The sequence below is a fragment of the Cucumis melo genome, chromosome 1 (assembly GCF_025177605.1).
Source record: "Cucumis melo cultivar AY chromosome 1, USDA_Cmelo_AY_1.0, whole genome shotgun sequence".
In the NCBI taxonomy this organism is placed as follows: Eukaryota; Viridiplantae; Streptophyta; class Magnoliopsida; order Cucurbitales; family Cucurbitaceae; genus Cucumis; species Cucumis melo.
This window is the reverse complement of record NC_066857.1, coordinates 18,231,762-18,259,349: the sequence shown is the minus strand read 5'-3', so window position 1 is coordinate 18,259,349 and position 27,588 is coordinate 18,231,762. Positions and strand designations below refer to the sequence as shown.

The 27,588-nt window shown below is 36.2% G+C and overlaps 1 protein-coding gene and 1 long non-coding RNA gene across 3 annotated transcripts; one reads left to right on the top strand and one right to left on the bottom strand.

The window, feature by feature from the left end:
• The first annotated feature begins 15,346 nt into the window (after positions 1-15,346).
• On the top strand, positions 15,347-16,755 carry LOC127148470 (uncharacterized). The gene is made up of 2 exons (XM_051082183.1): positions 15,347-15,738; positions 15,951-16,755. The coding sequence occupies exons 1-2, from the start codon at positions 15,347-15,349 to the stop codon at positions 16,753-16,755; spliced, it is 1,197 nt and encodes a 398-aa protein (XP_050938140.1).
• A 2,317-nt stretch (positions 16,756-19,072) lies between these two features.
• LOC103489760 (uncharacterized) lies at positions 19,073-21,973 on the bottom strand. Of its 2 annotated transcripts, none has more exons than XR_007818752.1 (3): positions 21,386-21,973; positions 20,707-21,288; positions 19,073-19,367 (listed from the first exon to the last, which is right to left on the bottom strand). It is a non-coding gene; the product is annotated as an uncharacterized LOC103489760 (long non-coding RNA). The 2 variants fall into 2 exon arrangements; XR_007818753.1 differs by having other exon boundaries at positions 20,707-20,780; positions 21,501-21,973.
• Positions 21,974-27,588: the final 5,615 nt, after the last annotated feature.

Genomic DNA, 27,588 nt, shown 5'->3' with positions numbered 1-27,588 from the left:
AAACAATGGATCCAAAAGAGTCTCCAAAATTCTCTCAAGAGTGTTTAAAAAAGGGTGTAAGAATGTGTGTGTAAAAGTTGGTGGCTAGGGTAATATATGCATAAAACATGAAGGCGATATGCTTTTTCACGTGCACAATCTTCGTCCTTCAACTTCAAAGTGTTGTGGTGTCGGGCCATTTGCACGAAACTGATGGGTTCTACCTTTCGACACAGGACCTAGCACAATGGAACACCACTGCACCGAGTCTCAAATTCGTCGAATCTTGATTTCTTGCCCCCGTTGATGATCTAAATCTCCAATAATACTTGATTAGTCTTGAAATGAACATTATGGTCAAGACCTACCTGAATAATATTGAATATTTTATTTTATTTTTATTAAAAGCTTATTTCTATCCAAGACTTTTATAATTAGTTTTGTAATTACCGTACAAGAAGTGGAGGCACTCTTGATGCACAAAAACGTAGAAAAAGTGTAAATAACATCAGGAATTAAGTTCCTAATGTAGGAAGGGACGTTGAAAAGACCATCGGAACACATGCAATGGGAGACAAGTTCCAGACGCGTCACCAACACGACGTCAGAAGTATATTTCTCTCGAAAATAGCGTTACCGTTGTCATCAATGCATCAAAAACAAAACATTCCTGACGTCAACATGTCTGACGTTAGCTATGCATCGAAAATAATTATCTCCGACGTCCATATGTCCGACGTCAGCCATGCATCAGAATTAACCATCCCTGATGCAACGTTTGCACTATATTCCAGACGTATGTAGTGTGTCGTAAATATTTTAAATATATACTTTTTATTTTTTTTGAAATATTTTTTGTTCAATTAAAATATTTGCATTCGTTTTCGATTCAATTACAGAAAATTCACAATAAAGTGGTAAATTACAAAATACAATATCAAATCAAATAAAAAATCAAATATGATTACGTAGTAAAAAATTAAAAAGTGAAAAACATTTAACAAAGTTCATTATACAAATAAAAAATAGTAATCGTTCAAAGAAAAAGTGCACAAAGAGTCGTACAAAATAACGTACGTCTCCTAAAGATCCTCGTAAGCCATTCTACACCACGTGTTCTACAATGATAAAAAAGTGTCTAAGTTTAGTACATATGCATATCATCATTGAATAATGTCATTTCAAGAACTTAAGAATAATGGAAACATATGTTCGTACCACAAAGCGAGGGATCATGTGGTTTTCCTTATTGTGTCTGAGTCACGTCTTTTATGAACTTCCGCATTCGTTCCACTTCAGAAGCTAACGCATTGTCATTTCTTGTCTGTTCTTCAATCACTCACTTAGCTTCATCAAGCTCATCCCGTAATTGAAGCTCTACCGCAAATTGCGAACATGAGATCGTGGCACTGCTCGCACTAGCTGTCTTGCGGGCCTTTTGAGTAGCCTAGTCGTATATCCAACACCGTCTCGTATATCTCATCCCCAGAGAATGACTCAGTACACATTGGGGTAGGCTTGGACTAGAGTTCCCACATTTGATTCTGTAGTAACTTTAAAAACTAAGTTAGTAAGTAAAAAATATATTTAAAAACTAAGTTAGTATGAACGTCCCATCTCGAACATGTGTTTGTTGGAACAACTCGACACGGTCGACCGACTTCCTTCTTTTCTTAGTGAGCTCGTGTTGTCCCTGTAGAAACGACTTCGACCCGTCGCTATGATTGTAAGGCTATTTCTGTCTACCAGCCTTGTTTGTTCATGTTTGCTCATGCATGAAAATAATTATATTGTTTATTTCTTATACATATTAAAAATTGAAATCATATTTAACAATTAAAAAGATTTTAGTTGCTCACCTATAATGCATGGCTAATGTAATGATCACAGAGGTAGTGTTAATCCTCGTTACGTCTCACCAATATGTGTGGTGGGTTGGCACGTGCCTCCTCAGGGTCACTGTATTTTTGTGACTGGAAATATGTTAACAATTAGAAACCTACCTGGCGATGCTCTGTGTGTGGGCAAAAAAAGAAACAAATATTATGTACAGACAAATTTAACATGGGGAGAAATTTTCTTTTTGCCGATAAAAATCTTTTCATTGGCAGAAACAGGTTGTGCCCACGAAACAAGCATGGCCAAAAAGTTTGTTTTTTCGACCTGATGATGGTCGTGGCTAAAAATATCTTTTTGCCAATGTTTTTTTTCGTGGCTAGAAAATCTATTTTTATCGACGCGATGATGATCGTGGGCAAAAATACTCTTTTGCCGACGTATTTTTTATGGCTACAAATATCTTTTCTACTCACTATTTTAATTTGCGTGGGCATTTCTGTTGACACAACGTCAACGATGTGTGCAAAGGAAAAGACAATAGTGTTTCGGCCACACATCATGCCCATGTAAAAAAAAAACGTCGAAAAAAGCTCTGTCTACGTTTTTCATAAGAACTGTCCACATTTTTATGCGTCGACAAAGACGAAAGTTCTTTGTAGTAGGAAATAGGAACCATCAAATGAATAACACCAAACAGAGGTGTATGGAATTCCCCCACCTTACACACCTCCACAAATTACAACCTTTGTGTCAAAAAGAGATACCAATGGCCCAACTCTATGCACATTCCCTACCTAAAATTCAAATTTTTAACTAAAACAAAACTCAGATTATCGGTTCGATACAAATATAAAATAAATCTAGATTGTCGGTCAATATCTGTGTATGTTTCCGTGCACAAAAAATTTTGGGTTCAAATCCCAACCTCAAGTTGTTTTAACCTTCACAAAGGAAAAAAAGATTGAAGAACTCATTATTTTATCGTCATCATATTTTGGAAAGAAAGAATAGAACATAATTAACACGTTACATTTTCACAAATAATAATTTTGCATGCTTTCATGTGAAGAAATTAACAAAATAATTACAAACCTAATATAACATAATTGTAGCTTCGGTTGGTTATGACATATATTGCGGAAATAGAAGGTTTCATTTCTGATTGTACCCTTATATTTATAATCTTGTAAATATTTTATTGAACTATATGTCCAAAAAATCAAAGGAAATTAATTGACCAAAACTCTGGTTTGATAAGATAATTGCACTAGGGTTTGGGGACTGCCCTAGTACAAGTGGGCAAAAATAAAGCAATTGTAGGACAACCCTAGCTTTTATGATATGTTGTTTCCTAAGAGGTAGGTCCATATATTCCCATGGATATTTACTTGGAGAATATTATATGAAGTTGCAATTTTCTTTTCTATAGTTAGAGAATGTAGTATGAATATGAATGAAGTCTCCAATCATATACAATGTAAAAAGTTTGGTGTATATATGAAGCTACCAAATTATATTCTTCTCAAGTTGAATAGAATATAGAACCATTTTCCAAGAACGTCATTGTTATATAATATGAAAAAGGTCTCTAGCTAGTCAGCTAGGTACAAGCAGTTTTGAGGCATAAGTTTGGAATTAAGAACCCTAGAGGTTTTGAAATGGATGAGAATTGATTGGTTAGAATTACAAACTTTTAAAGAGGTATTCGTTGTGCTTTACAAAATAAAAATAGCGATGTTTAGATTTAGGATGAATGAACATCCCAAACCCATAACCTTTGTATGAGACAAGGGTTTAAGAAGCCTTAACTTTATGTCGTCTATCCTTTTTAATTATTGATACAAAAACTCTTTTACAAATTTTAATTAAAATCTTTGTGTAATTGCAAGGATCAAATTATCGTATAGAGTCATTAGACGAATCATCCTCAGGAAATCATAATATTTAGGAACGAACATAGCAAAATGTATTGCATCCATCTAATTGTTGATCAGTAAATGAGAAATAAAGCCTAAACCAAAATTTGTGTTAAAAGGAAAATTATAGTTTATGAATCATTAGCATTTTTCATTATTAGACGCTCATTTAACACTAATTTTCCTTTAACACTTAGAATACAAGAATTTAAGTTATTAGATGTTCCGATTACTATCATGTATTATTACTGTTTTGAAATTAGTTATTATTTGTTATCATTCATGTTATTCTATTTTTCTAAACGATATTGTATAAAAGTATTATAAATACTCTTAATTATCATCAAATAAATCAACCAGAAAATACCTTAGTTATTAACCATTGGCCATTAGCTTTCTTGGTATAAAAGCTTTTCTTACCATGTCTTCTTTTGCTTCTTTCGATCCTTTCTTCCACCATAGGAACCAAAGCAAGCTCTTCTTCTTCAACCTCCAAAGAACTATCATCACCCCTCTTCCTTTTAACAAATATATGCAACCTAATATCCATTCGACTTGATTCAACCAACTACACCCTTTGAAAGTTCCAATTTGAACCTGTGCTGAAAGAACATAAGTTATACGGCTTAATTGATGAATCCATTCCTACACCTTTGAAGATGATTTCGAGCTCAATAACTGCAAATCCTCAGCAACTACTCGGACTACTTTGTCTTCAACAACCGAAATCTCAGTAACCCTTTATGCGAAGACTCGCAAGAAAAGGACCAAGCTCTAATATCCCTCATTGATGCTACCCTATATGTCGAACCACTAGCATATGTGGTTGGATGAAAGTCTTCGAGTTAGGTATGGAAAACACTTAAAAAGCATTACTCTTTAAATATTGGGACACACATTATCAACCTAAAGTCAGATTTACAATAGATTTCAAAGAATGACTCAATTGATTTGTACATCAAGAGAAGCAAAAAATTGAAAGACAAGTTAGCAAATTAAGAACCTATTGTTATAGATAAAGATCATCTTGTAATATATGCCCTAAATGGCATTCCAAGTGAATACAGTGCCTTTCGCACCTCAATGCGAACAAGATCCCAATCAGTAAGTTTGTCTAAACTTCACATGCTTTTAAAGGCTGAAGAATCTGCAATAGAAAAACAAACCAAACATGAATACATCTAGTTTAACTAATGGACACAATGCTTGCAAATCAAAATACCAATTCACGAACACTTGGAAATTCACCCCAACAAATTCATCTCAGAGGAAGAGGCTGTAACACTGGTGTAGGCCGATAAAACTTCAACCAAGGGAGACTTCGTGGATAATCTGATTCTTGAAACCGTCCATTCATTCAATGCCAAGTGTATGTAATCGACCTGGTCGTTTTACACTTGATTGCTACAATAGAATGAACTATCATTCAAATACTTGGCTTGCAAATTATTCAGGGTGCAATGCTCATGTTACTGCAGATTTCAGAAACCTCTCTATAACAAATTAATACAGTGGTGAAGATAACATAGCTGTTGGCAGTGGTCAATCACTTCCCATTACTCACACAGGATCAGGTAAACTCCCTTACACCTCAAACTCCTTCTTTTCACGATAAAATCTCATGTATGTCCCAACCATCTCCATAAATTTACTGTCCGTTCATCAACTATACAAAGATAACAATTGCTTAATCACCTTTGATACTAACAAATTTACCTTTTAGGAAAAACTACTGGCAAGGCCTTAGTGTGAATGGTTTTTATCCAATCACTCCATATGTCTCAAATCAAAAAAAATTCTCCAACTGCTCATACTGCAATATAGTCATCCTCCGAGATCTCCTTCATCCTATGGCATAACTGACTCAGTCAACCTCACACACAAGTATTAAACAAAGTTCTACATTCCTTAAACCTTCCCTCTTGTACAAAAACTTTCATATGCGAATATTGCTTGTGTGGAAAAATGCATAAACTCCTTTTTCCCCACTCATATTCTACTACCACGTTTCCCTTACAAATCATTCACACTGATGTATGGGGCTCTGCCCTTGAAATATCAATAAATGGCTTTAAATATTATGTCTCCTTCGTTGATGATCTCTCCAAGTATACTTGGATTATTTTTCCATAGCAAGAAAAATATGATGTAACTAATGTCTTTAAACACTTCAAACCACTAGTAGAAAATCATCAAAAGTCTTAGATCTGGTGGAGGGGGTGAATTCATCAACCAAAATCTATCATCCTTCCTCCCCATAAATGGTATATCCCACCGAAAGTCATGTCCCTATACCTCTCAACAAAATAGTGTAGCCAAAAGAAAACACCACCACATCATAGAAGTAGCCATCTCTGGAATGACCCGTACCTCCACCCCAACTAATTTCTGGTCCTTTGCCTTTGTCACAGTCATATACATGATAAACAAACTCGCCGCTCAAAACCTTAAGAATAAAACTCCCTTTGGATGCCTATTCAATCAACCGCTGACTATAAACATCTAAAAATATTTGGTTGTGCCTCCTACCCTTTACTAAAACAATACAATTTTCATAAACTCCAACCAAAAACCTCTCAGTGCATCTTCCTTGGCTATCCTTTAAACTACAAAGGTTACTTGTGTTAAAATATGAGTATGGAAAATTTTTCATATCTATACATGTTAATTTTGATGAGATTGTGTTTTTCCCTTCTGAATAACCCCACAAAACAGCACCGCAAAAGATAACCATACAAAACCCACAAAACCCCATCAAACACCTTTATCTCTGTTCCTAAAAGACTCCCCACCTATTCTTAGTATGAGTAATGAAAGTTTTATGCCATCTATGCCAACAATCAGTTCTTCACAAACATGTGAGTTCTATCTAAACATTCAACAAAATACTAAAACTGAAGTGGGAACGAACGCACCCAACATAAACCGAAATGCCATCAAATGCAAACCATAATCAAATTTGGTATATCAAAGAAGAAAGTCTTTGTTGTTGCAACACATCTTCTCTAAAAAATCTGTTGATGAAAAAGAACCAAGCTCTTATACCCAAGCATCAAAGGATTAAGTTTGGCAAAAGGCAATAAAAGAAGAATATGATGCTCTACTGAAACAAGGAACATGGAAACTCACTTATTTACCATAACAAAAAGGGCCATTAGGTGCAAATTGGTATACAAAATAAAAATAAATCTCGATGGAACCATTGCAAGACATAAAGAAAGGTTAGTTGCCAAGAGATACCATCAACAAGAAGGCATAGATTTTAAAAAAACATTTAGCCCAGTTGTAACGAAGCTAGTTCTATCTTTAGCTGCATATTTTGAATGGAAACTAAGGCAACTTGATGTTAGAAATGTCTTTCTACATGGGAAAACTTGGTGAAGAATTCTATATGCAACAACCACAAGGTTTTGTTGACAAAACAAGACCAAACCTAATGTGCAAGCTCCAATAATCATTATATGGCCTCAAACAAGCTCATCGAGCTTGGTTTAAATGCTTCATAATTCACCTATTGACACTTGGCTTTAATGCTTCAAACGTCGATAGCTCATTGTTTGTTCGAAAAATTGGTAAATCTACCACTTATCTCCTACTTTATGTTGATGACATCATAATAATGGGTAACGACCAGCCATACATTGATGTGTTAATAAGTTAGTTGCAGCAGAAGTTTGATATGACTGACTTAGGAATGTTGAAATATTTTCTGGGGATCGAAATCCTGAGGAACTCATTCGGTATCTTTGTCACACAAATAAAATACACTAAGGATGTAGTACAAAGGTTCAATATGAATGGATGCAAACCATGTAATACTCCAATTTCTATACATTCATTTAATGAATAACTAGACAATCCATGTTCAAATGAAGTTGCAACAACCTATAGAACTATTATTGGAACCCTCCAATATGTTACCTTTACTCAACCAGACATCACCTTCTCAGTAAGCAAACCGCCACAATTCATGCACTCACCTGCCCATTGCCATCTTACAACAACCAAAAGAGTACTAAGATACATCAGTGGGACCACTTCAAAAAGCATATTCTTCAAAAAATCCACAAATCCATTCAGAGTAAATGCATTCTCAGATTCAGATATCGCAGGAAATAATCTTGATATAGAAGCTGAACCACGGGATTCATCATCTACATAGCAGGTGTCCAATATCATGGCTACCGAAAAACAATCCACTTTATCTAAGAGTTTAATAGAAGCTGAATATAGAGCCCTTGCAACAACTTCTAAAATTTTTTGGATTCGACAACTACTTTAAGACCTACATATATTTGGAAGAGAACCTCCTTGTTTATGGTGTGACAACAAGTCTGCCATTCAACATGCTCATAACCCTGTCTTCCATGGTCGAACCAAACACATAGAAGTGCACTTTCACTTTACAAAGGAAAAAGTTGTCTGAAATGACATTACACTGCTGTACATTCCCTCAACAGAATAGCTTGTTGATATGTTCATAAAACCTCTCACTATCGATCACTTCCACACTCTTTGAACCAAACTTGTGCCATAAGCTTAAAGTGCATCAGTTTGAGGGAGATATTATCATGTATAACTAATGTTTTGAAATTAGTTATTATTTGTTATAATTTATGTTATTCTGTTTTTCTAAATTGATTGTTAAAGAGTATTATAAATACTCTTAATTACCATAAGATAAATCAAAGAGAAAACACCTTAGTTATTAACCATGGGCATTAGTTTTCATTGATCTCACTTAAAGGTGAAATCGACTGTTCACTGTTGTTACCATTAATCTTCAGCATCGAAGAACCTCTAAAATTTCATTCATATCGTTTTCCCTTGGCTTCTAAAATTCTAAGACTCCATACTCAAATAGTTGTAAACCTTAGACCAAACCACAAAAAAATATTTTCAAAAGCTTTTTTTATTTTTATCTCTTCCAATGCTCCCAATTAATTTTAATCTCTTGAGCTTGTTACAAAACCAAATACATCTAAATATAAACCATAATATTATTTTAATTTGGATAATTTTATTAACAATATTCTCAATTTTTTTAGTTAATCAACTTTAGGGTGCGTTTGGAGTGACCTAAGAAAAAAAAAGCCTTGTTTAAAAATGCATTTTAATTTTGACATTTTTTTCCTTCTAAAAACTCCTTAAAATAAAAACATTTATGTGTTTGGTAACTTGTAAGGTGTTTTTAGATAAAAAAAATTGTTTGATTTATTATATACTAAACTTGTTTTTATAATTTCAAATTATTCGTGGAGGTTTTATTAGGTTATCATTGAGTATGGTAGTTGAAAAGGATCGATTAGGGTCACTCTAAAACAATAGTAGAGGTTGGGGATAGCGTCGTCGAGAGTCGGTCAACAATGATCACTGAAAAACAGTCAAGTGAAAGTTGGTCGATAATGGTCACAAAAAAATGGTTAACAAAAGTTGATAGGCAACTAGTCGATGAAAGTTGATAGGCAACTGTTATTGAAAATGATTAACGATAAAGTTGGCCAGCTATGATCACCAAACAACAATGGACAAAAGTTTGTCGACATTGATCACCAAAAAACGGTCATCGGTATTTGGTTAACAACTATTATTGAAAAACAATCAATAAAAGGTTCTCAAAATGGTCACAAAAAATGGTCAACAAAAGCTAATTGAAAAAGTCAACAACAAAAGGTTAAAAGAATGTTTTCCGACAACGATCAACAAAAGTTTGTCGACAACGATCGCCAAAAACGATCATTGATAGTTGGACAACAACTATTATAAAAAATGGTCAATGAAAGTTTCCCTTCAGTGCTCATCGAAAATGGTCACCAAGAAATGGTCGACGAAAGTTGGCCAACAACAGTAAAAATGATTGACAAAAATTGTCCAACAACAATAACTAGTAAATAGTCCATAAAAGTTCATAGATAATAGTAACCAAACAACGGTTGACAAAGGTTTTCAAGAAATAATCATAAAAAATGGTCAATAAAAGTTAGCTAGCAACACACATCAAAAACGATCAATGAAAGTTGTTGACAAACAACAGCCACAAAAAATGGTTGACAATAACAATAAAACGATCGACAACAATCATAAAAAATGGTGGACAAATGTTGGTCTGTAATAGTCATAAAAAATGATCAATGAACATTGGTCAATAGCAATCACCAATTATCGATCAATGAAAGTTCACAATAATATTCATCAAACAATAGTTGGACAAAGGTTCATCGACAATGATCACTAAAAAATAGCCAACAAAAGTTTGCTAGCAACAATCATTAAAAAAAAACATTTAACAAAAGTTAGTCGATAACGCTTGCCAAAATAATCGACTACAGTTGGTCAACAATGGTCACCGAAAATGGTCAATAAAAGTTGTTCGACAACAGTCATCGAAGATGATAGATGAAATTTGGTTGTCGACAGTTACTAAAAATGATTTTCAAAAGTCGATTGGCCATTTTTGTTGAAAAGCAGTGTTAGGGCTATTTTAGACCTAACATTATTAAACTAATTTTTCCTAACCTTTATCCACTTACTAAAATATCATTTTTATGCAGAGTATGAAACTTCACCCCGATATGAGTCCAACTGTAACGCCCAAACAATTTGGAGCTTAATTTATCATCTTAAGTGTAATTATGGGAACATTGGATGTAATTGAGGAACTTGATTATTTATATTTTGACTTTGTGATTAACTAAGTTTTGAGGAATACAATTATTTTATTTGGATGATAAAATATTGGTAGAAATATTGTTTGTAAATAAAGAGGTTTGGTTGGTTGGTTGAGGAGAGAGATGTGATGATTTAATTGGGAAAAGAAAGAAAAATTAATTAAAAGGAGAGAAAAAGGGGAATTTTGATGAGATTTGGAGGAGGTGAGAGAAGGTTGGGTTATTGGGTGTTTAAATGAGGCATAGGGACCCGTGCTCCATAAAAACCCATCATTTTTTTTCAAAAAAAAAGAGAAAAAGGGAAGCTAACCCTATCATTTTGTTGAAAACCCTAGTCGCCGCCGCCATCACCGTCGACCGCAGCCTGTCGCGCCGCTGAGTTCTTCCGCTAGCGGTCGCGTCTGAGTGGAGGTTTGCGAAGCGCACACCACCCGCAACCGCAGTCGACCCGCATTCTTGACCTGCGCCTCTCCAGTCGCCAATCCTCGCAGATCAGAACCGACCCGTGTCTCTTCAGCCGCATCCCGATTTCTTCCGCGCGTTGCCTCCATCCGTCATGCTACAGGCAAACGCAGCCACCGTGAAGTTCTGTCGGTCGTCGATGTCTCCGTCGCCTATCCAGCCGATCGTCCCGAACGAATCGTCCGTTGGACCCACACCTCCAGCCGCCCGAATCTGGAAACCCGTGCGCTGCGCCTCGTTCACGCGTGAATCTGACCCGACCGTGCCTCTTGCTCCGTGACCCGAGCCGCATCCATCCTCGTCGAGCCATACGCGCGCTACGCCTGCACAGCTAGCCGAGCCGCATCCATCCGCTAGTCGAGCCGCACGCGCGCAGCGCCTGCACCGCTAGCCGACCCACGCCTGCGCCCCAGCCGAGCCGTGCCGCACGTCTGTTGGAGTCGAGCCGCGCCACGTCTCCTTCTGTCCAGTCGAGCCAGTAAGCCTTTTTGAGCCACCTAGCCTTTTTCGGTCCTTTCCCCACCTATCGTTGGTAAGTTTTTGGTAATTGGTTGGGTTTTTGGCATACCCAACGAAGAGTAATTTTGGTTTTTTAAATAATTTAATTTTGGATAAATTAAATTATCTTTCTGAAAGTGCCGGTTGGACCAATTGGAGTTTGGAGCGTGGGATTTCTCGAGTTAAAGGAATTTATTGCAAGTTGCTTCAAATAATTCTTGGACTTTGTCCCGTGAAGGTTAGGTTATTAATTGTTGTTTATAACCATCTAGGACTCACGACTTGGGAAGCGTGTGTTTTACTGTTAGAATTCAATTGAGCAAATCTCCAGGTAAGAGATTTCTACTACTAGCTCTACGACTAGAATCATGAAACCGCATGCATTCCTAGTTATGCACATTGAGGACTAAACTATATAACGATATATCAATTAACGAGGGCATGATGTGACTGATGATGTGATTTGATATGATGGCATGGTATAATGTGATGACGTGGCTTGTTATGACTTTATGTTTGGATATTGTGATGAGATGTGATATGATGATTAGCCGTGATATGATTACATGATGATGTTATGCTATATGTAGGATGTGGTTAAGGTGCATGTTAGCTTACCCTATTAGAGTCGTACCTGCATGGGTGTCCTTCGGGATCACCACCTATTTAGGATTGTGTAGTCCGACGGGACCGCCAGTCTAGCATTGATACAGAGATGATTCGAGCGATTCGACGGGATCCTCGCAGCTCGATTATCTTAGGGCTTCCTCCGGGTACACTACAGACTAGATTATCCTAGGTGTTCCTTCGGGTCACTGAAGACCAGATTTTGTTCCTACGGGATCACATGTTGCACGTGTTCGGGAACGTACTAGTTCTTTGGTACCATTTTCAGGACTCTAATAGGAAGTTAACAGACACCTAGTGGGACTAGTAGTGGGTCCCTTACTGAGTATTTTATACTCACTCTTTCCATTTCATGTTTTTCAGGTAGAGGCAGAGATAAGGAAAAGGGCAAGCTGGCGAGCGACCAGAAGTGACCGTAGCGAGCCATAGGGATCTCTGCTTCCGCTTTACCCCCCAGTTTAAACTTTTAGTATTTGAATTTTTATTATTCTTTATTTATTATTTTGTTTCTTTAAAAGTAGATAGGGCCCGAGTAGGATTTTAATATTTGTATACATTTCGCACATTACCCTGATTTGGTTTTTAAATAAATAAAATTTTGAGGTTTGTCCGTTTTAGCCAAACTTTATAACTTTGTTTCTGTCATTTACATTTAGTAATGGCTTCGACTTAGTATAAGGAGTTGGGCCGTTACACCAACGCCACTGAAATCACTTAAATCGAATTTATAACAAAGAGGAACGGTAAAAATCAAGTTCAAGGGCAAAACCGAGAAATTGGACAAGATCGGACAAACCAGATCGCACCACGTGGCATCACCAGATCACACCACGTGTCTGCCTGAAAGTCGCGTGTTCGAACCCAAGGCGCTCCACTATTTTTTCTTTCATTTTTCGCGCGACCCAAAATCCGACCTGGCAACCCAATCTGCGAACAGGTTCGCGACCCGCACCTAGTCCACCACGTGTCGAGCCCTCGTCCGCGCGCGTCTCTCCCCTGTCATGAGTTCGAAACTCAGTAGCCGCGTTTCCTTTTATTATTTTTCTGTTCAATTGGGCCAACCCAAGCCCATTCGTGACCCAGTTCATTTTTAACTACAAAATTAACTACAAAATGGTAGTTTTTAATCTAGTTCCATTTTTATTCTCCCATTTTCTCTTCTATAAAATCCGTCATATTTTTTTAAAAAAAAAAGTCGAATGTAAAAAAAAAATCCTCTTTCTCATTCAATTCTCGTAGCAAAATTCTTTAAACTTTATCGATAAAAGATTACTTTTGTCAAAGAAATGGATTCTTTCCTCAACAACTCTTCAAGAATTTCATCAATCTTCATGGGCTAAGGTAATCTTTTAAAACTTTTTCTCGGGTTAAATTACCATGTTTTCTTTGAAAATTAAATTCTTTTCTATATCTTTTCAATTATTTATTTGATTGCTTGTTTCCCTTTGCAATTTCTTTTGAAATTTCAATAAAATAAATAAGTTTTTCCATCAATTTTTCATTGAAAATTTCTTTACAAACTCTTAAAGTGCTGAACTTAAATTTTTATTTGCAATGGTTTGTTATGAAGAATTAATTGTTGAGATTGTCTTTAATTTTCTACTAATTGATTCTTGCATAACAAGTTTGAAGTGAGCATTAATTTTGCTAAGGGTAGTGGCTATCCCCTCCATAGCAAATCTTGAATAGGATGAATTTTGCCTCAATTTGAACATGCTTTGGTTGTTGAGATTGATCATGTTTTAATAGAGATATGGTTACTTTCTTTTTGTAAAAATTTCATTCTTGCATATTCAAGAAAAGATTAATTGATCTTCTTTATTTCTCAATGATAAGAAACATGGTAATTGCCCAAGAAAAAGTCCCTCTACTAAACTTGAAGGAAAAACTTTACTTTAATTACTTCTTGTCACTAATCATCCCTTAATGCTTGTTCTTTACTATAGTTCAAGAATTACTTCCACAAACCCCCCGCCCTTTTTGTGTTTCTAATTTTCTTTTAGATCCCAAAGCTACTAATCGACCTTGTTTGTAAATTTTGAAGTTTTGAATCCTAAGTGCTCTCTAGGGTTCGACACCCTTCTTCCCCATACTAGTCTCAATTTCCACAAAGGTAAGAAGGGTTAAAAAGATAACCTTAAAAGGTAATTGAGGTAATCCCTAACCCTCATATTTCATCTAGTCTTTCTCTATTCTTGTATTCTTTTATTTTAGACTAGGAATAAATTCTTGTTTTGCATACTTACATCCATAACAACCCATCATTTTGATAACGACTTACCTCAAGAAAAATTTCATCATTTCAAAAATGGTGTCTTTGCTGGGGAGCATAGTGTAGTTTTCAAGACTTTTTGATTTTAAACTTTCTTTTAGAGCTTCTTGATTCTTATATTTATTTTGTAAAAAAAGAAAAAAATATATATGCATAAAGAGGTCGTGTAGAATTCTTTGTGTTCTCTCTTCTCCTTTCTTGCATGACCCGTTCGTCAAATTTAGAATTTCCTTACTTTGAAGATTTAAATAAGGAGGTTCGTAGAATTAGAAGAGAAATGAGAGAAGAGAATAGCATCCCCAATCTTTCTAACCAAGAACCTTTAAGAGGTTTAGAACCTAGCCTAGATTCTCCTTTAAATCCAATCTTGGTGCAAGGAATATGGTGAAGTTAGAGAAAAGACCCTTAGAGAGTTTGTCGAGCCCGATGAAGACCAAAGACCTCTTTATATAGACATACCCTCAACCACTCAACCTTTTAAATTAAAATTGGGACTTATCCATCTTTTGCCCATCTTTAAAGGAACTTCTGGAGAGGACCCACACAAACATCTTAAGGATTTTCATATGGTTTGTGATTCTATGAGGCCTCACGGCATCTCGGAAGAACAACTAAATTTACGAGCCTTTTCTTTTTCCCTTACGGATGTAGCAAAGACATGACTCTACTACTTAGAACCGGGTTCCATAACCACTTGTGGTAGTCAAAGAAAGAAATTCTTAGAGAAATTTTTTCCCGCCTCTAGAGCAAACAATATTAGGAAAGAAATTTATGGGATAAGACAAGCCTTTGGAGAATCCCTCTCGAAATATTGGGAAAGATTCAAAGAGCTTTGTGCTAGCTTTCCTCACCATCATATTTTTTACCCTTCTTTAATTCAATATTTTTTCTCTGATCTTTTGTCTTTCGACCGAAATACGATAGATGCGACGGCGAGAGGAGCTCTAGCTGACAAGACGCCCATTGAACCACGGGAGCTCATTTCAAGAATGGCAGAAAATTCTCAAAGCTTTGGGAATAGAGCATCGGAGCTTGACCATTCTCTAAAAAAAGAGGTAAGTGAATTAAAATAAAAAATGTTAAATATGACTACTCTTCTTACTTCTTTTGTACAAGGTACTCCTCTTAAAGTAACCAAGTGTGGAGTTTGTGGCTTGGTTGGTCATCTAAATGACAAATGTCCCGAGGTGATCGAGGATGTAAACATTTTTCGAAGATATGACCCGCACGGTAATACATATAATTCGAGGTGGAGAGACAACTCAAACTTAAGATGGGGGAATGACAACCAAAAGCATACACAAGCACCACCCACCTCTTCAAACCAAGGTACGAATCTTGAAGATATTATCAAAGCTTTGGCAACTAACACTCTTTCTTTTCAACAAGAGATGAAACAACAAATGACTCAACTTACTACCGCCATAAGCAAGATGGATGGGAAAGGCAAACTTTCGGCTCAACCGAACCATGCAATGTAAGTGTCATTTCACTAAGGAGTGGTAAGATTCTTGACACCCCCACCACCAAAGAGAGAAAGGTATCTTCTAAACCCTTACCTCTTAATAGTAAGAATGAGTCCAAGGAAGAAAAGGTTGAAACAAACCCCTCACCATCTAATTCTAAAAATGATAAATCTCCTCTTAATGATTTTACTCCTTACATACCTAAACATCCTTTTCCCTCTAGGTTGGCTTCAAAAAAGAAGGAAACATCCAAGGAGGAAGAACTCTTGGAGATGTTTAGAAAGGTGCAAATCAACTTGCCTCTTGTCGATGCAATCCAACAAGTCCTGAGGTATGCAAAGTTTCTAAAGGAGTTGTGTACCGACAAGAGGAAAACAAAAGAAAGAGCGATGGTAAGTCAAAATGTTTCGGCTCTTCTAAAGAGTAATATTCTAGAAAAATGCAATGACCTCGGTATGTTTTCTCTACCTTGTGTAATAGGAAATAGGCTAATTTCTCATGCAATGCTTGACTTAGGAGCATCTATAAATGTCATGTCATACAACGTCTTTAAAGATCTAGAACTTAATAATTTGCAAAAAACTAGTGTATGCATACAACTAGCAGATAGATCTTTTATTTCACCATTAGGAATAGTTGAAGATGTCCTTGTGAAAATTGACAAACTAATTTTTCCGATGGATTTTTACATATTAGAAATGAATGAAGCATGCATAAAACCATCTCACTCTATTTTATTAGGAAGACCTTTTCTTAAAACTGCAAAAGCCATTATAAATGTTGATAAAGGTTCTTCAAGTGTAGAGTTTGATGAAGACATTGTCACATTCAATATTTTTGAATCCATGAGATATCCGGATGAATGCTTGTCTTTATGTTCATTAGAATTGCATGATGAAGTTGATGAATTGTCTATACATGATGAATTTTTTGAACAAGAAATGGTTGAAAATAGAGAATTGTTAGAACCCAATGTTGACTATGCTTTAGAAAAAAATAATTGTGATAATCTTTTCTTTTCTCCATAGAAACTAGAGATTGAGCTCAAAACTCTCCCACCACACTTGAAATACATATTCTTAGGAAAAATAATATGTTTCCCGTAATCATCTCAAGGGAACTAAACCAAAAACAAGAAGAAAGACTTATCCATGTCTTGAAGAAGAAAAAGCATGCCATTGGTTGAACTCTTGACGACATCAAGGACATATCTCCCACTTTTTGCATGCACCGTATTATTTTGGAGGAGGGAGCAAAAGACAAAATCCAATCACAAAGAAGACTTAACCCAACATTGAAGGAAATTGTCATGAAAGAGGTACTAAAGCTAAAATGCCGAAATTATTTACCCCGTCCCGGATAGTACATAGGTAAGTCCAGTTGATGTGGTCCCAAAGAAGACCGGGATGACCGTTGTAAAGAACGACAAAGGTGAGATGGTTCCGATGCGAATGCAAAATGGTTGGAGAATGTGCATAGATTACCGGAAACTCAATAAGGTAACAAAAACGGATCATTTCCCCTTACCTTTTCTTGATCAAATGATAGAACGCTTAGTGGGTAGATCATATTTTTGTTTTTTAGATGGATTTTCTAGTTTTTACCAAATTCCTATAGCATGTGAAGAACAAAAGAAAACAACTTTTACTTGTGATTATGAAATTTATGCATTTAGGCGTATGCCATTTGGTCTTTGTAATGCATCAGGCACATTCCAACGTTGCGTGATGAGCATATTTTTCGACTTTATCGAAAAATGCATTGAAGTTTTCATGGATGATTTCACAGTTTATGGTGATAGTTTTGATGCATGTTTAGCGAGTCTAGAATTAATTCTAAATAGATGCATAGAAACTAATCTTGTCTTGAATTATGAAAAGTGTCATTTCATGGTGTCTCATGGTACAGTTTTAGGACACTTAGTGTCTTTAAAAGGAATAGAGATAGATAAAGAAAAAATTGACGTTATACAAAAATTGTCATATCCAACATGTTTAAAAGATGTTAGATCCTTCCTTGGTAGTGTCGGCTTTTATAGACGATTTATAAAAGATTTTTCTAAAATTGCTTTGCTTCAAACTAATCTCTTGCAAAAAGATGTACCATTTCTGATTGATGACAATTGTAAGAAGGCATTTGATGATCTCAAACAAAGGTTAGTCTCTACCCCTATCCTTCAATCTCTTAATTGGAATTTACCTTTCAAAATAATGTGTGATGCAAGCAACTTAGCATTAGGAGTTGTTTTAGAACAAATGATAGATAAAAAATTGCATGCTATATACTATGCATCTAGGACCCTTAACCAAGCATAATCTAACTACACCACAACTGAAAAAGAATTTGTTGCTATCGTTTTTGCTTTAGATAAGTTTAGAAGCTACATTATTGGCTCCCCAGTAATTGTTTACACTGATCATGCAGTGGTTAGAAAAAAGAATCAAAACCAAGGCTTGTTCGATGGGTTTTACTTTTACAAGAATTCAACCTAACCATCAAGGATAGAAAATGAGCCAACAACTTTGTAGTCGACCATCTTAGTCGAATTGTACAAAAGCAAGAAAGTACGCCAATTTGAGAAGACTTCCCTGAAGAACATCTCTTTCAAACAAATCTTCAAGCACCATGCTACGCCAATATTGTAAACTACTTAGTCACGGGTAACTTTCCTTCGGACTTTTCTTTTTCACAAAAAGCCAAATTACGTAGTGATGCTAAAAACTATTTTTAGGAACCACCATGTCTTTGGAAATATTGTTCTGACCAAATCATTAGGAAATGTGTTCCCGAGCATGAATATGAATCAATTTTATCATTTTGTCATGATCATGCATGCGGAGGTCACACTACAGGAAAAAAGGTCTAAGATAGCTCACTAAAAATGCTATCGTAGACATTTTATAGCGTTTAACAAAAAATCGTGTCAGCCCACGTTATTAAAAGTCTGAATTTTTAATAACGTTTTTTCAAAGCTATAAAAAGTATGCATTTTGATAGTGTTTTGTGAAGGTTATGAAAATAACTTTGTAATAGCAATTTTCTATTTATATCATTTATGATAGTGTTTTCTTAAAGCTATGAAAGCTTTTTTACAGTGTCTTGTAAAAGCTATGAAAAGTGTACATTTTGATAGCGTTTTCTTAGAGCTATGAAAAACTTTTTATAGCAAATATAAATTGTTATTTATTATTTGTAATAGCATTTTAATAAGTTTAAACTTTTAGTCATACCTTTAGATAAAAGCTTTAATAAAGTAGTATTTTCACATATTTTTTCTATAATAAACTTTTTTTAATATCAATATTCAATTTCCAACATCAACATATAAAATCATCCCACTTATGCGAAGAAAATATATTTCAAATGCTATGGTTCATGACTCATACATAAAAAATCAAGTAACAAAAAATGATTCTTACATATTGCCGTGCGCAAAATACAACTCAAAAGATTTATAATGCCCTGTACAAGATGCTATTTCTATGGTTAAGTATTCTCACAAAAGATAGTCACTAATATATCATGTAATCCAACACGATGATCAACCTATACTATCCATTAGTTATAAAAAGGTAATAGGGTTTCATACAATTCTTGGCCATCACATTCTTGGGCTTTGTACAATTGTTCTTTCATCAACCTACAGAAAAATTATGAACAAAAACTAAATGAATAATTAAGTTTATACACAGATTTTAGTTGAAAAAGCTAGATAGAAATTAATAGTTAAAGAAGGTACATACTAAGTTTCAACTTCCTAAACTTTGTTAGTAACACATAACTCATACGTTTCTATAAAAAAAAACATATATGGACAACATAAAACTAATAAAGGACTCTCCACTACCTGAACAACATAAGTAATGAAGTTAACATTCTACATTTATCTAGTACTTTATCCAAACACAAATTAGTCCAATGTTATAAAAGTCGTGAACAAACTATAAAAAAACATACACTCATAAGTTTTTGCAGTAATTCACCCAAAATATCGACATACTGCAAAGATTAGTCGAAACAATTTAAGAATTACAGGAAAAGGAAGAGAGCTCTTCGACTATAATACCGATACTCTCTCTTATTTCGACGGCCGCACATGTACACAAAAATCGATCCGCATTCAAAAACAAAATTCATAATACATTCCAATGCTTGTACAGGCGATAACTAGACTGAGATTCAAAATTTCACGGCACACAAAATTTCACAAGTACTCTCCATGAAAAGATTGTGTAAAAGCATGATGATAATTAAAAATATGACGAGCAACCATTTTGGACAATAACAATAATAGATAGTAGAAGAAATAGATTTGAGAATATGTGAGAAAAAGAGAGACACTGCACACAGAGATGGGAAACAATTAGATACTAGTGTTGCCCAAAACACTTCAATCATATTTGAAGACACTTGAACAAGAGTGCATAATAAACGTGAGTACAAAATAGGAATTAGGATGGATACTCTTAACTCAAGTGCATAATAAACGTGTGACATTGACAAATACTTGTTCATATTCATAGTTGAAATTTTCAAAAACATCTTATCAACATATCTAAAATCCAAAAAATGAATCTACCCAAGAACATGAATTTGCAAGATTAATAAAATTAAAAAGAAAAAGAACTGAAACCATGAGGCATGATAAGTTCATCCTATGCTGAAAAGCACTGTACAAAGAATCAAAATCAGAATTGTGATCTTGAAAATGTGACCATTTGGGCGATACAACACAAAAATACACAAACTTAAAAATAAAATAAAATGAAAGGTTAATTAAAATAAAAACCAAAAAATCACTGTACAACTGGAATAAACTCTCATCGGAATGTAAGACATATCGAAGCTATAATTCCACATAAGCACATAAAAAGGAAAATCTAGCTTTATAATAAAACAGAATGTTACAACAGAAAAGAATCAGGGAGAGAAGTTCATAAATTTGTCAACTCAATGAGATGGACATAAATGTTACATACTTGCACATTTCACTGACAAAGCTTAAACCTCCAGGTCCAATGAGAGATTCAGCTAACAGGTATCCAGTAAAGACCTGCAGATTTCAGAACACCGTAAGTACCATTTACAAAGAAGAAAATTTTAGGTCTTTTAAAAGAATTTTGAGGCTTATGTCCCGAAGCTCAACCTCTCAAGGTAAAGCAAGGTTCAATATAATAAAAGAGAATTACAATAGTAAGAAGCAAAATAAAGTTAAATAGTAAGAAAGAAAACAATACACAATTGGAATGCGATGAGTAAGATTTTCAGATACAGTTCATTTTTAATAACATCACAGCAAAACAGAATGGAATTTCTCGAAAAACATTCAAAATCAAGGTTAAAGCTAATAGATGATATATAAAATTAAAAAGAAACCAAAAAGTTTAAGAAGCATACTTAAAGAGGGAGTCAACAATGGTGTATGTGAAGGCAAAGTGGAGGAAGGCAGTGATAGATTTGATTTAAAGCGATTGAAGGAAGAAGAAAAAGGGGGCGTACCACAAGATTTAGCCTAACTATTAAATCTTCAACAGTTCCAAAATAGGGAGAAGCTCAGCAAACTTTCAGATAGAGGAAGGCAAATAATTAAATTTGAGGATTTAGTATATGTTTTAGAGTGAAATGAAACGATTAAGAAAAAAGAAGAAGGGGGTGTACCACAAGATTTAACCTAACTATTAAATCTCCACCACTCGCCTTTAACAAAATAAAGACACTGGAAGAAGAACCAATCGAAGCTGAAAAATGCAGAGAAGCTTGAAAAGATCGAAACCTCAAGAAGCATGTCGAGAACGGCGTATAGAACAACGCTTGACCTTCATGTTCGACTGAAGAAGTTTGGAACGAATGAACGTTCGGCTGAAGAAGAACGCTTGAAACGATGGCGACAGAGCGACCTTGACCAAATTGAAGAAGAACAACGCTCGGTGATGGAGCAATGTTCGACGGACGGTTGAACAGCCATCGAGAGAGGGAGGAATTTTTTACTCTGTTTTTCGGTTGAACGGTCGTCGTTGGTAGAACGACCGTCGTCAAGAACGCCCGTCGGCAGTAGAGAGACGAACAAAAATCGTGAGATCCAAGGACGAGGGTTTTTCGTTCTTTCAGATCGGCCCCTTTCGTTCTTCATACCCCTTCAGACGGACTAGAGCATTGCGGAAAATGAAAAAGAGGAAACGCGCACATATTGCCCCTTTTTTTCCCTCTTTTTCTTTTTTTCTTGGGCGGGAATTTTTCCCCCTTTGTTTTCTTTTTAATAGCCTATTGAAAAGGGTTATCCTCCAAAGCAATTAAAAGCCCATTTTCTTGTAGTGTCACTTTAGTCCTAAAAGAATGGCTAGGAAAATTTTAGATAGTGGATTCTTTTGGAAAACGTTATTTATAGATTCTTTTTCATTTTGTAAATCATGTGCAAACTGACAAAGAACCAGATCTCTATCTAGAAGAAATGAAATGCCCCTTCACCCCGTTATTACTTGTGAAGTTTTTGATATTTGGGGCATGGATTTTATGGGTCCCTTTCCTTCTTCTTTTGGATATCTTTACATTTTATCAGCCATTGATTATGTATCAAAGTGAGTTGAAGCAATCCCCACTAGGACTAATGATTCTTCTGTTGTCTCAAGATTTCTAGTTTCTAACATATTTTCTAGATTTGGCATCCCAAGGGCAATCATTAGCAATCAAGGAACACACTTTTGCAATCGGACTGTTGAAGCCTTGATGAGAAAATATGGTGTTCAACACCGTATTTCCACACCATACCATCCTCAAACGAATGGACAAGTCGAAACTTCTAATCGAGAGATAAAAAATATCCTAGAGAAAACCGTCAACACAAAAAGAAAGGATTGGAGCCTCCACCTCAACGATGCACTTTGGGCATACAGAACAGCCTATAAAACTCCAATTGGCACATCTCCATTCAAGCTTGTGTACGGTAAGCCTTGTCATCTCCCTGTAGAAATAGAACATAAAGCATATTGGGCAATTAGACAATGCAATTTATCTCTCTTAGAAGCTGGTGAGAAAAGATTCCTAGATTTACTAGAATTAGAAGAATTGAAATTAGAAGCATATGAAAATTCTAGGATTTACAAAGAAAAGACTAAACTTTTGCATGATAAAAAAATCCTAAGAAAAGAATTTGAAATAGGGCAAAAAGTTATTTTATATAATTCTTCTACTAAACTCATGCCCGGAAAGTTAAAATCTAAATGGCTTGGTCCTTTTGTTGTGATTGATTTCTCTACTTTTGGTGTAGTTTCCATAAAAAGTCTTGACACAGGAAAATTTTTCAAAGTGAATGGGCATAGACTGAAAATATTCCATGAAGGGCAATCCGTACAATAATGTTCTATAGAAACATTTTCTCTCCCCCTCTACACATAAAGCCAAAGCACGGTCGAGCAACCGACCTTAAAAAATTTTACGTTTCTTGGAAGCAGTCAGACGTCAAGATTTTATTGCTTTCTGTCTTTACTTTTCTTTAATTTCTGTCTTTTTAGTTTTTCCTAGATTAGTTTTGCATTAAATAAAATTGAGAGAAATTTCCTTTTTTAATATGTAGGGCAATTTCACTTGAAGAAATCAAAGAATCATAAAAGGAAGCAACCATTTCGCTTTGAAGCAAGCTTTAAAATCAAAGTCCTCAAATCCAGGGAAGTTTTCTGTTCCTCGGTATTTTCATACATTTTTACTTAAAAATGCTTTGAGGACAAAGCAAAGTTTTAAAGTTGGGGGTGGGTACTAGTTAAACTAGGTTGCTATTTTTTTTTTTTTTCTTCTTTTAAGCATTTACATGATTTAGGTAGATTAAAATTGACCAAATTTTTTTTTAGGATTATTCTGAATGTATGAATGAAATGAATGTTGTTTGCTTGAATGAATGCTTGCAAAAGAAAATGCATGGATGTTAACTGTTTTGCAAAGTTTCTTATAATAATTTGCTATGATACACCTCTCTTAGCAATTTTTTGTTTTGATTTTAAATAGAATAAATAACCATTTATGAAATTGAGGTTAATTTTTAAACTTTTCATCTCTTTGAATCATGAATTAGAAAAAAAAAACCCCTTTGTCGAGCCATGACGAATCTAGAAGTCTTTAGAAAAGGATAGAATGCTTAAATTCATTTGTTGTAACCTCGAAAGAACGGTCAATCATAGAACCTAATAGATTAAATCCAAGATTAGAGTTAGCCAAGCCGGAGCTAAGCAAAAAGCTTGCTACCAAAAATAGAATCCAAAAAAAAAAAAAAAAGAAGAGTACAATTATGTTGAACCTTAGGATTTTTTTTCCGTGATAAGTTAGGATTACTCGATGTTAGTGAGGTACGAATCCCTACAGAAAAATTCTATCCTTTGCCTTAGTAAAACCCATACAATTCTATCTTGGAATTTTCTAGCTAGTTTCAATGTTTTGATCGAGGGTCGAGTTTAAGGAGGGATCCTTCCCGCTTCAGAGTAGAGGGAAAACAAGCATAGGGCATTTTTTAATTCTTTCGAAGCATGTCTAGTGAGTCGAAATAGCAAAACTTAGATGTTTTATCTAAACATGATTTCAATAAATGAACTTTATTAAAAATCAACCTCAAATTGACTACTTACTTCTCTTGAATATTTAATTGATAATAAAATATTACTTTGTTGAATTGTTAAGGCATGAGTAACATCCTTGGCATATTTGTTTGAAAACATCATAAAATTTTTTGCATGATTGTTTGAATTTAATTCTTGAAAAATAATATGTGAATCCCTTGCATGATGAATGACTGAATGTTAGCACATTTTTAATTATCTTGCTTGGGACGAACAAGTCTTAAGTTGGGGGTATTTTGTTAGGGTTATTTTAGACCTAACACTATTAGACTAATTTTTCCTAACCTTTATCCATTTTACTCACTAAAATGTCATTTTTATACAAAATATGAAACTTCCTCCCGATACAAGTTTAATGCCACTGAAATCACTTAAACCGGAGTTATAACGAAGAAGAACGGTCAAAAACAAGTTCAAGGGCAAAACCGAAAAATTGGAAAAGATCGAACGAACCAGATCGCACCACATGGCATCACGCCACACGTCCGCCTGAAAGTCGCGTGTTCGAACTCCAGGCACGCCCCTATTTTTCCTTTCTTTTTTCGCAAAACCCGATCCACGAACCAGTTCGCAACCCGCGCCTAGTTCGCCACGTGTTGAGCCCTCGTCTGTGCGCGCCTCTCCCCTATCGTGAGTTTGAATCTCAGCAGCCGCATTTCCTTTTTTTATTTTTCTCTTTAATTGGGCCAACCCAAGACCCAACCCCAAGCCCATTTGTGACCCAGTTCATCATCTTCCCTAAATTTAACTGCAAAATGGTCGTTTTTAACCTAGTTCCATTTTTCTTCTCCCATTTTCTATTCTATAAAATCCCTCATATTTTTTTGACAAAAAAAAAAAAGAAATTCGAATGTAAAAAAAAAAATCCTCTTTCTCATTCAATTCTTGTAGCAAAATTCTTGAAACTTTATGTAACGCCCAACAATTCGATATCTCTTTTGGGTTTTGTCCATTGTCATTAATGTTAAGTGGGGTTATGGAAATTTTAGATTTATTGGAAGAACCTTACCATTTGGATTTTCTTGAGTAATTAAAGTTGGGAATTCTCATTTGTTTAGGATAATAAGAATCATTTTTCCATTTATTTATTTATCTTATTATTTTAATTTTATTTTGTTGGAAATAATTAGGGAAGCCCATATTAAACAAAAATTGGTTGTTTTGGTGAGATTTGGAGAGAGAGAGAGAGAGGGGTTGTTTTGGGTTTTTAAAAGGAAAGAAAAGAGTCATTTTTTTTATATAAAAGGGCCTTGGGACTCGTACGTAAAGAGGGAGAGAAAGAAAAAAAAAAAAAAAAAAAAAAGGAATTTTTTTTGGAAACCCTAGCCGCCGCACGCCGCCGCCGCCGCCGCCGCCGCGTACCCGAGCCGCCAAGCCCTCCTCCTTCTGTTCGTCAGCTCAGCCGGATCGTTGCAGCCGCCAGCCGTCGCGTGAAGCCTCGTTCTGCTGCGTCGTCGAGCAGCTCAGCCGAGTCGTTCGCAGCCGCCAGCCGTCGCATGAAGCCGCGTTCTGCTGCGTCGTCGAGCAGCTCAGCCGGATCGTGCGCAGCCGCCAGCCATCGCGTGAAGCCGCGTCCTGCCGAGTCGCCGAGCAGCAGCAGTTGACGATCGTCAGCCGCGCGCCTCCAGCCGTCGAAGCCGAACCCACGTTTCGGCCGACGCCCGAACCCGAAACCGATCCGCGCCCGCTCGCCCGAAACCGACCCGCGCCCGCTCGCCCGAAACCGAACCCGCTCCACGCTCGCGCACGCCCGCTTCGAGTCGTAAGCCGAGCCCGCGCGCGCCCATCCCACGCCACGAGCCGCGCCGGTCTGCACCACAAGCCGCGCCGCGCCGTGCTTCTGCGTAGCCGAGCCGCGTCTCCCTCCTGCTGCAAGCCGAGCCGCACGCGTAATCCCTGTGCCGAGCCGAGCCGCGCCTGCGCCAAGCCGAGCCGGTCCCTGTCCTCTTCCAGCCGAGCCGTCAGGACTAATTTGGCTCCTTCCACCTAATTTTTGGTAATTAAATCAATTATTTTGGCATTATCCAGTAAGATTCAATATTTTGGGCACTAGTTAATTTAATTTGGAATTAAATTAGATCATTTTTCCTTAAGGGACGTCTTGGACCAAGTAACTGCTGCAGCGGGGGATTTCTTCAGTAGGGGCTTGAGCACTGCAATCTCCTTCTAGGGTAAGTCATTTCGAATGAGTTTTGAACCGTTAATCGTAGGCGACCTAATTACGAATTTTGGCATATTAAACAGTTAGGACCTCGTCGCTTGGAAAGCGTACTGCCTCGCGGTTAGGACTCGTCAAGTAAATCTCCAGGTAAGAGATTCTACTACTAGCTCCATGCTTAGAAATATGAGATGATGTATACTCCAATTTTGCATGTTGAGGATTGGACGGTACGATGCCTGAAATCAATATTAGTATGATGTAAATGACGGTATGGTTATACTATAGCCTGTTATGTGTGGCGAGAGCTGTTATAGCTATACGACGAATGTCGAGACGGAGAGGGCAGAGATGATTTATATGATATGTTATATGCTGATGCCATGTGTATGTATACTGCACTTAGGGTACCTGTTAGCTTGATCTGTTAGAGTCGTACCTGCATGGGTGTCCTTCGGGATCACCACCTATTGAGGACTGTGTGGTCCGACGGGACGCCAGTCTAGCATGGATATAGATATGACTCGAGTGACTCGACGGGGTCCTCGCATCCCGACTGTCCTAGGTGTCCCTCGGGACACCGAAGACCAGAGTTACGTTCCTACGGGAGCGCATGATTGCATGTGTTCGGGAACGTGCCAGAGATTGGGTACCAGTTATCAGGACTCTAACAGGAAGTTAACAGGCACCTAGTGGGACTAGTAGTGGGTCCCTTACTGAGTATTTTTATACTCACTCTCTTCGTTTTATGTTTTCAGGTAGAGGACGGGGCAAGGGCAAGGGCAAGCTGGCGAGCGACCCGAAGTGAGACCGTGGAGGGCCATAGGGACTACCGCTTCCGCTTATTCTTATTTCAGATTTTCGCATTTGAATTTGAGTACTTTTCATCACTTACCATCTTTTATGTAGATAGGGCCCGAGTAGGATTTCAGAACGCTTTTACATTTTTGCATGACTACTTTGTTTAAATTTTATAAATAAAATTTCTTAAACCGTATGCATTTTGAAATTTTTTTATGACTTAAACCACTTGTTCTATATTTGGTAATGACTTCGATTCAGTATAAGGAGTTGGGTCGTTACAGTTGGTATCAGAGCACAGT

Bases quoted from the DNA above. Each gene is read 5' to 3' on its own strand.
- LOC127148470 (XM_051082183.1), top strand. From the start codon at position 15,347: ATGACTACTCTTCTTACTTCTTTTGTACAAGGTACTCCTCTTAAAGTA. The intron at 15,739-15,950 runs GTAAGTGTCATT...TTTTCCCTCTAG, and splicing joins GCTCAACCGAACCATGCAAT to GTTGGCTTCAAAAAAGAAGG.